Source organism: Vitis vinifera, chromosome 11, assembly GCF_030704535.1.
Source record: "Vitis vinifera cultivar Pinot Noir 40024 chromosome 11, ASM3070453v1".
Classification (NCBI taxonomy): domain Eukaryota; kingdom Viridiplantae; phylum Streptophyta; class Magnoliopsida; order Vitales; family Vitaceae; genus Vitis; species Vitis vinifera.
The window spans coordinates 3,744,619-3,754,915 of record NC_081815.1 but is presented as its reverse complement, the minus strand read 5'-3'; the positions used below and the strand labels follow the sequence as shown (position 1 = coordinate 3,754,915).

At 33.1% G+C, this 10,297-nt stretch overlaps 2 protein-coding genes across 2 annotated transcripts; both read right to left on the bottom strand.

The window, feature by feature from the left end:
* Positions 1 to 281: 281 nt before the first annotated feature.
* LOC100249162 (ornithine decarboxylase) lies at positions 282 to 1,738 on the bottom strand. The gene has a single exon (XM_002281585.4). The coding sequence runs from the start codon at positions 1,736 to 1,738 to the stop codon at positions 500 to 502; it is 1,239 nt and encodes a 412-aa protein (XP_002281621.1). The 3' UTR covers positions 282 to 499.
* Positions 1,739 to 4,286: 2,548 nt separating this feature from the next.
* On the bottom strand, positions 4,287 to 5,059 carry LOC104880680 (ornithine decarboxylase). Its single transcript, XM_019222910.1, has 2 exons — positions 4,933 to 5,059; positions 4,287 to 4,846 (listed from the first exon to the last, which is right to left on the bottom strand). Exons 1-2 carry the CDS (start codon positions 5,057 to 5,059, stop codon positions 4,287 to 4,289), a joined length of 687 nt encoding a protein of 228 aa, XP_019078455.1.
* Positions 5,060 to 10,297: the final 5,238 nt, after the last annotated feature.

Below are 10,297 nucleotides of genomic sequence, written 5' to 3'. Positions count from 1 at the left end.
TTCTCAACCTTTATCATATTGTATTATCTTAATTTGTTTGCTCAATTGTTTTTCTACCTCTATTTTATAGATTTTGAAAGAATTTCGTGCTTCAGTCTTATCATAAAATAAATATATATAAATAAATAAAGTTGATGAACTATCTAACCATTTAAACATATTTTAAAGGGTCACAAATAATGTTGGTATATGCAATTTCTAGAACATCATATCTCCTCCCCTGACCCTTCTTGATTTTGTTGGTTTGCTTTTCATTAATGCAGCCCATACAAATACCAAGGTTAGTAAAATAATGAGACTCATGGATTCCATTATTTACTGATCTGTTAATCCTTTCAACAAGAGATATGACCTAATCTCCCATGCGACAACAAGGAGGATTTCTTCGTTTATAAGACGTGCAAAAAGGCCAGATATGGCTCCACTAAGAAAATAATTAAATGCAGGTGCAGGCAGAGAGGAAGACACACAGAGGGAGTACTGTTTTTGCCTTATTTAATTAATATTGCCTGTAAACGTACGTCAGGAAGGTGGAAATTGATGATATGTCAAAGCCATTGAATCTGGTTCCAGCAGAGGCAGTGTATGCCCCCATGTTATAGAACACTAGCACATCATTCATATGCAGCTCCGGCAGTTGAGATTCAGCCACCACCATGTCCATGGAATCACACGTTGGTCCAAACACAGTCGAAGAGAATTTAGCCTTATTCATCCACTCTGATCCTCCAAGCAGCGGTTTCACCATCATGGACGACTTATCATATGCTGGAAGGTTAAAGGATCCGTAGATCCCATCATCAATCCAATACTCTCTCTTCTCGCCTCTCACCCGTTTCCCAATTATATTAGACACCAGCGTGAATGCAGTTTCAGCAAAGAATCTCCCTGGCTCAGCCATTATCTTGAGATCTTCAGATGTTTCAGAACTTGGGAAATAATCATTGATGGCTTCCTTTATGACTGCAGCAATTTCGTGGAACGTTGGGCTTTCCTGGAACCCCCCTCCAATGTCGAGAACATGCATTGGAGGCAGCTTCAGCTGGGCAGCTGCGTCGAACACACCCCTAGCAGAAGCTATTGCTCCACGGTACACTTGGGGGTCATTCACTTTAGACCCCACGTGGAATGACACCCCAATTACCCTCAGCCCCGCTGCATTGGCGTGCTGAAGAAGTGGCACCACCTCCTCCCGCAGTGCTCCGAATTTGGATCCAAGCGAACGCCATGAACCTTTCTCATCATTCGGAGCCTTGATTCGAAGCAGCAAGTCGCATTTTTTATGCCACATTATAATCTTATCAATCTCCTGCATGGAGTCGAAGGTGGTGAGGTTGACCCCCACACTGGCTGCGTACTTTAGATGGGACTCGCCCTTACATGGATTGGCGTACACAATCTGTTGGGCACCAACTCCAAGTGCCATCACCGTCTCAATCTCAGCACGACTTGCGCAGTCGAAGTTTGCGCCCAGTGAGGCAAGCGCAGTGATCAATGGAGGTTGGCAATTGCATTTAACAGCATAGTATGGCACCACGTTGGGAAGAGCTTGTTTCCACATGTCCATGAGCCTCACTACAGCTCCCAAATCCAATATGTAGAATGGCTCACGATCCTTTTGTTTCTGTGAAATTGATCGGATGAGAGCCGTAAATCCATCTCCTGATACTCGGTGAACGTCCCAATCCTTGAGCTGGGTCGCACCCAATCGGAGTTGGAGGCTGGCGGAGGCCGACATTTTTTGAATATCTTGATTGGATGCTCTACCCAATAGGAGTACGTTGCAGGCTGTGGAGGTGGCACATATATATAAATATATGTTACTACCATGACCATGCTTCCAGGCTGGGGGAGGCTGGTTGACGAAGAGTAATGGGTCTTTAATGCTCGTCACAGGCTCTAACTCTCCACACTGACTTAAACAACCAAGCATTTATACCTGAAAAATTACGAGTGTAAGTAAAAATCCACCAAACTGATCTAATCCAGCCAAATCCTCGGCTCATTCAATTTGAGAATGGGGAAAACTGACTCGATCAATTTGATTTTTAATTTTATACTTTCATAACTGATCAAAACTAAACCAATGAAAAAAATTATAAATGATATGATAAGACACATGATGAGTTTAGATTTTATACTTTCATAACCGATCAAAACTAAACCAATGAAAAAAAATTATAAATGATATGATACGATACATGATGACTTTCGATTTTGTACTTTATGACCAATCAAAACTAAGCCAATGGAAAAAATTATAAATCGTATAATAAAACACATGATGAGTTTCGATTTTATACGTACTTTTATAACCGATCAAAATTAAGCCAATGAAAAAACTTATAATATGATAATGCTACTTCTTAAAACTTTCATTTCCGTGACTACACTTAAAGCTTATGCTAGTAATGCAACATCACTATACTCCTTAGTGGACTCCTCAATATTTTAAAATTACATTTGTTTTGTAAGATAGATAAAATATAATATTCTAATTAAGATTAAATATAATATTTTTGAATAGTATATGTAATGAAATATATTAGAAGACATGTATATATTGATAAATAGTATATGTAATGAAATATATTATAAGACATGTATATATTGAGATATCAGAGATAAAATATAATATTCTTAAATATTATATCAAATGAACATGATATTTTTGAGTAGTATATGTAATGAAATATATTATGTTATACTTATATTTAATTTGTACCATGAATAAAAAACCGAAATGAAATATGTATTATTTTCAATGTTTGATATTTGTATAAAATAAAAATTATATTGTATTAAAATATTTGCAATTGAATAACACATATATTATTATTAATTTTTAATGTCTTTTACAATTTTTTTTAGCTCTTCTTTTTAAACCATAAATTTAATTTTTAATCAAAATTTTTTAGTTTGTACAATAATTAATATAAAAAAATACTTATAAATTCAAATCTTAACTACCAAAGATACCTTAGCAATGAAATAAAAACGATAAACTCATTACTCTAATATAATTAAAATGTAACAAATATGAGATTTTTTTCTTATAATTTTATTCCATACTAGTGATTTATACTTTATGTTGGTTTACTTTTCTTTAATGCAGCCCATACAAATACCAAGGTTACTAAAATAAGGAGACTCATGGATTCATCATTTACTAATCTTTTAATCCTTTCAACAAGAAATATGACCTAATCTCCAATGCGACAACACGGAGGCTTTCTTCGTTTATAAGACGTGCAAAAAGGCCAGATATGGCTCCACTAAGAAAATAATTAAATGCAGGTGCAGGACACACAGAGGGAGTACTGTTTTTGCCTTATTTAATTATGGCCTGTAAACGTACGTCAGGAAGGTGGAAATTGATGATATGTCAAAGCCATTGAATCTGGTTCCAGCAGAGGCAGTGTATGCCCCCATGTTATAGAACACCAGCACATCATTCATATGCAGCTCCGGCAGTTGAGATTCAGCCACCACCATGTCCGTGGAATCACACGTTGGTCCGAACACAGTCGAAGAGAATTTAGCCTTATTCATCCACTCTGATCCCCCAAGAAGCGGCTTCACCATCATATTCTCAACCTTGCAAATGGACCAAGTGTCTTCCTTTAATATACCTACCATCATATTCTCAACCTCTATCATACTGTATTATCTTAATTTGTTTACTCAATTGTTTATCTGTCTCTACCTTATGGATTTTGAAAGAATCTAATGTGCACACACACACATATATATATAGATAGCTTCTTTAAACGTGTACCTGTTATAATATTCTTCACCTCATCTTATCATATGATCTTAATTTGTTTATTCAATAGTTTACTGATTTTGAAAGAATCTAATGCTTCACTCTCATCTCATATATATATATATATATAAAATAAAGTTGAAGAACTATCCTGGCCATTTAAACATATTTTAAAGGGGTCACAAATAATATCGGTATGCGCAATTTCTAGAACATCATACCTCCTCCTGGGGCCCTTCTTCATCTGTTGGTTTGCTTTTCTTTAATGCAGCCCATACAAATACCAAGGTTACTAAAATAAGGAGACTTATGGATTCCTCATTTACTAATCTTTTAATCCTTTCAACAAGAAATATGACCTAATCTCCAATGCGACAACACGGAGGCTTTCTTCGTTTATAAGACGTGCAAAAAGGCCAGATATGGCTCCACTAAGAAAATAATTAAATGCAGGTGCAGGCAGAGAGGAAGACACACAGAGGGAGTACTGTTTTTGCCTTATTTAATTATGGCCTGTAAACTACGTCAGGAAGGTGGAAATTGATGATATGTCAAAGCCATTGAATCTGGTTCCAGCAGAGGCAGTGTATGCCCCCATGTTATAGAACACCAGCACATCATTCATATGCAGCTCCGGCAGTTGAGATTCAGCCAGCACCATGTCCATGGAATCACACATTGGTCCAAACACAGTCGAACAGAATTTAGCCTTATTCATCCACTCTGATCCTCCAAGCAGCGGTTTCACCATCATGGACGACTTATCATATGCTGGAAGGTTAAAGGATCCGTAGATCCCATCATCAATCCAATACTCTCTCTTCTCGCCTCTCACCCGTTTCCCAATTATATTAGACACCAGCGTGAATGCAGTTTCAGCAAAGAATCTCCCTGGCTCAGCCATTATCTTGAGATCTTCAGATGTTTCAGAACTTGGGAAATAATCATTGATGGCTTCCTTTATGACTGCAGCAATTTCGTGGAACGTTGGGCTTTCCTGGAACCCTCCTCCAATGTCGAGAACATGCATTGGAGGCAGCTTCAGCTGGGCAGCTGCGTCGAACACACCCCTAGTAGAAGCTATTGCTCCACGTTGGGAAGAGCTTGTTTCCACATGTCCATGAGCCTCACTACAGCTCCCAAATCCAATATGTAGAATGGCTCACGATCCTTTTGTTTCTGTGAAATTGATCGGATGAGAGCCGTAAATCCATCTCCTGATACTCGGTGAACGTCCCAATTCTTGAGCTGGGTTGCACCTAATCGGAGTTGGAGGCTGGCGGAGGCCGACATTTTTTGAATATCTTGATTGAATGCTCTACCCAATAGGATTACGTTGGAGGCCGTGGATGTGGTACATATATATAAATATATATTACTACCTTGACCATGCCTCCAGGCTGGGGGAGGCTGATTGACGACATACTGTGCCTCCAGGCTGGTGGAGACTGGAGAGTTAGGAGACTGATTGAATACTGTGAAGGCGATCACAGTGTGGCTGAGCATTCAATCATCAAGATATCCTCCAGGCTGGAGGTGATGTTCTTCATAATTCAAAACATTAGGGGGTGATCATGGTGGTTCAAACCCTAATGGTACTTCACACAGCAGAATTAAAAAAAATGATAAGATTAATTAATTCATATGACCAAAGATTTGGGAGAACTTTGATATGGTTGTATTATCTCTCAAAGCTTAGATATTTTCAAATAATCCTTCTGCGCATCCATGCCAGGTATATTGAAAAACGGAGGCGTTGATAACCTTCTGGGCTTCTGATCATTCAATCATTCATGGAAAATCTTTATATATATATATATTCCAATTGGGTAGCCGACAGTGGCTGGTGGTGGGCCTACCCGTGCAGTGTAGAACTGGACGATGGCATGGACAAGTTTTCATGATGAAAAACTTGTAATTTCCCATGCATCATTTCATGTAAATTTACTGAGTTTATAAACTCTTTTAGATTTCATTTAATTTTGTTACATATAAAAATATTTCTTAATTATTTGTATTTAGTGAAAATATATTAATTTGGATTGGATTATCAGTCTTTTAATTCTTATTAAAAGGGATATATATTTTGAAACCCCCTATATGGCTTTGACGAGAGCATAGGAATTTGCCATTGAAAATATGACAACCTACTTTGGGGATTTAAAAATAAATAAATATTATTACAAAATAAATTTAAAAATATGATACTTTTTATTACTCATTTTATTTTTATATTAAATTCATTATTTTTAAAAAGACAATTCATTTTTTTGTCACACAAATTTTCCTAATCATCAAGTAGTGAAATATGCATATATTATCTTTTTATTTTCTACCATTATAATGGAATAGAAAATGTGTCATCTGTCATCCATAATTAAATGAAAAATATTAAAGTTAGAATTAAAAATGAAAACAGAATAAAAAAAAAAAAAACTAAAAATGTAAATGTATTGGTTCCTACTAAAAATTTATCATTCTATCTTTTCCATGTTCCATATTCTTTCATTTAATTTTTGTAAGGGTAAAGTAAGGTGAAATTGAATAAAGTGTAGTTTATAATTCTCATGAAAGGTTCAATTATTTTCAATTAATTTTTTTTTAATAATTTTCTTTTAATCCACATTATTTTTTATTTTTTACATTTTAGATTTGATTATATAATTTTTTTAAAACTTTTTATTAAATTAATTTATATATATAAAAACTATATGAGGTGGATAGAAATGCGAGGAAGAATGAGAGACACTTGATGGACCGAGGGGACTTGCAATTTAGGGTGTGGATATAGGGAAGACTAGTATAACTAATGATTAAGAATTATCAAGAATTATTAGTATCCAATAATAATTTATCATATCATTTCTTAATATAACTCACAAGAAAAGGATTAAAGATCTATAATTTGTAACCCCATCATTCATTAATCTCATTGTTATAATTCTTAAAATAATAATATATGATGGTTAATTTTGATTTTCAATTTCATTGAATTAAAAATCCATATCTATCTTTGTAGATTTGATCCTTAGATTCGTTAATAGTAAGATCAAATTATAGTAACTAGTGATCAAAGCCTTCCAACAAACCACTGGTTTTTTGATAAGAATCTTCCGTAATTTATCTAGGGTGATCTAACATAGAAAATTTATTCTTATGAATTAAAACTTGAAAACATAATTAAACTATTCAATACATTATCGTTTCTTGTTACTATTTTTTGAATTTTTCACCTTCTTGTTGGCATCTCCAGATCAATCAAGTTAACCAAACATGGGCATGTTTGATTGCTAAGAAAATAAAATAGAAAGATTAAAAAAAAAGAGACCTAAAACTTTATTAAATATTTGCAAGACGAGAGATCAATCTTCCTTTCTATGTTCCATCATTTTTTCCTGTTTTTAAACCTAGAACTAAAAGAGTTTATATGATAAATTCAATAACCTCACATGTGACACATTTCCATTGGCCAGTCATTATAAAGAAAATTAAAAAACAACCTAAAAATCTTAAAATATTGAGTTCTAAATAAGTATCATGCATTTCAACTTAGATGGAGGCATTTAAAACTTGTTTTGACGTGTTTTATGACTTAAAACTCAATCACCAGTGATTGAATTCAAAATTGAGGTAAGTTTCAAATCAATTTTGAATTCATAAGTGGAGGAAAATTGCTCAATTCGAAATCAAGGTGGTGAGTTTGAAATTCATTGTGAATTTTAAACTCATCCACTGCTAGTTCGCTTCTAATGCGCATAACTTTTTTGTTTCAACTCTGATTTGCACATCGTTTGAAATATTAGACTCCTGACTTCCTAAGCTTTGAAGTTGTATATGACTTACTCAAAATTGACCCTAAGAAATGCTTTAGATTTGATCTTAAATTCAGAGTATGTATTACTAGTAGATTTTGAGTTTCAAATTTCTATGTGAACTTGATTGCATTTGCTTCAAACCTCCTCTATTATGGTCGTTTGCCCTCCATCTCATTCCATAACATCCATGACTAATATTTCATGCCTTGATATTGTTGTAATTTCCGATATTTTAATCCTTGCTAGTAACTAAAGTAAGAAAGACCATTTTGAAGTTTTCCACTCATGGGCATTCATGTTAAGCATGTGGGTGAGTTATGAGTGTACTTGGAGATGACGTTTATATTCAAATGTTAAAGTATATGGTGGCATGGAGAAAGATGCAAAGAAAATTGTTTGAACGTGTGACATAGTTTCAAGACACATGACAATCTCTATATTAGCCCAAAAGTTCTCCAAATCAGGTTTTTATATAACAAAACAAAGTTAATATTACTAAAGGTTCAAATCAAGTTAAGTTTTTGAGGTTTAGTTGTGAAACTTCAAAGAAAACTCAAGCAACATGCAATGGAAGAAAATCAATACCATAAAGATTTAGGATCCTTGAAGATTTGAAGTGACTTAGGATTAATTATAAGATGGTATTTGATTGATGCACTGAAGTCTAAATCATTTTCATGCACTTAGATATTAAATTTAATCATTCCTTAAACTAAAAATGATAATTTTACCAAAGATTTGGATGAATTCTTGTTTTAAATTAAACTAGAGCTAAATTCTTTCTAAACATATCCTAAAAGGTTTTTATAAACTCAACATAGGTTGTTGGAGGTTCCAAGCCTCAAAATGGGTCTTTTAAGTACTTTATAGTGCAACCGATTAAGGAAGTAAGAAATTGGTTTAACCCATTAAGCTTGATAGGTTGAGGGGTGTCTTTTACACTCTCTCATGTAGTAGCATATTTAATTGATTACTCAATTAGTTAAGAGTCCGAATCCTAATAATCACCTATTAGTGCATTAAATGCATAACGGTTAGTGAACCGGTTAAACTAGTTGCTTAATCGATTGATGCCTATTTGTAGCTTTTAGGTCCTCAAACTAGAAACCTATAAATTAAATAATTTTAGAACATTTGTTGACAAGAGAACAATTGTATTCATTTGAAAAACATTTTTTTTTCTCATTCAAAACTCTTCCACTAGTGTATTGAAGTTCAAATTAACTTGCAAATCTTTTTGTGCACCTTCAAATCCATCCCAGTTTCTTCTTGTATTGAGAGTTTAACTTGTTACTAAGTTTGAAATCCTTAAATTCTTGCTTGCCTACTTCTTGTGAGAGAATTTATTCAAGTGGATTATATACTTGAAGAAGTGGTAAAAGTCTATTGGAATCTTGGAATCAAAGTGTAAAAGGTTTGAAAACTTTAACTATAAAAATCTTGAAGATAATGGAACTCTTACTTGATTAGAAGTTTAAGGAGAAGGGATATAGATGACTTACCAAACCACTATAAAAGAGTTTACATTTCTCTTTTCTCAACTTCTTTATAATATTGTTCTTGTATTATTATATGGTTCTCCACTATCTTGTTTAGTTAATTGTTTTTCAAAATGGATTTAATACCTAATTCACCATTCCTTTCAGGTGTTTATCTTAATTTAATTAGCTATTTTCATACTATAATTCAATAAAGAGTATCTTGAACATGTTGCACTTATTTTGAAGATACCTGCTTTGTAATTAGTGGCGTTATGATAAAACTTACGTGCCAAAAGTTTAACATATGACATGTAATGAGTGGTCTATGTATATTTTACAAAACAAGACATCAACGAAACCTAACTCCCCAAATCTTAATTTTTCTTTTCATTTTCTACTAATTCCTTTTTTTTTTTGGTTTGTACCTAACTTTTAAAATCCCTAAACCCTACCTTTTTGCCAACCTAATTTTTTGGCTTGAAGGTTCTATGCTTTATTTGTAGCAATGATAGTTGGTTTGTCGAAGAAGATGAAACAACAAAGGAAGCTTGGTTTGATGGAAATTAGGATAACATTGTGGAGATCAAGTTTGGATGAAAAAGACAAGAAGAAGAAATGAATGTGGAAAATATAAATATAAAATGGTCTATAATTTGTTATAAGAAATCTTAGGCTATGTATTGAATGAAAGATCGTAGCATTTTTGCACATAAACAATGGTTCGTGTAGTGAATTTTTTTTTTTGGAACGCTAGATGAGACTCTGGATATTAGAAATTTTAGAGTTACATTTAGAAGATATGGGAAGAAAAGTAATAATAATGAGACAAAAAAAGAAAAAGGAGATAAACATTTTTTTCGTCTTCCAATCAGGTGTCTTTAGAAGATGTAATTAAGGGAGGAATCTTTATATAAAAGATTTACAAATTATAGATTTTCATGTTTTAAACAATTTTTTAATAAATTAAAAATTAATACAAAATTTCTTAAGAGTAAATTATTTTAAAAGCTCTATGCCCAAAGTGTTCTTAAAATGAAACTTTTGTAAGCATGGATTTTTAAATATTTTTTTTCTTTGATAATATTCTAATATTTTAAATTTTCATTAAAAGATTTTGAAAAACTTGTTTCTTGACTCTTCTTAAAAGCCAATTTAAGAAACTTCTTTTATACAAAAAGCTAATTGTAAGAATAATAAAAACAAACTTTTTAAGGACTAATATACAAATTTCTTGT

Excerpts from the sequence above, each read along its gene's own strand:
- LOC100249162 (XM_002281585.4), bottom strand. The coding sequence starts at position 1,738 with ATGTCGGCCTCCGCCAGCCTCCAACTCCGATTGGGTGCGACCCAGCTC.
- LOC104880680 (XM_019222910.1), bottom strand. The coding sequence starts at position 5,059 with ATGTCGGCCTCCGCCAGCCTCCAACTCCGATTAGGTGCAACCCAGCTC. Across the intron at positions 4,847-4,932 it reads TTCACAGAAACAAAAGGATC|CTTCTACTAGGGGTGTGTTC; the intron begins GTGAGCCATTCT and ends GTGGAGCAATAG.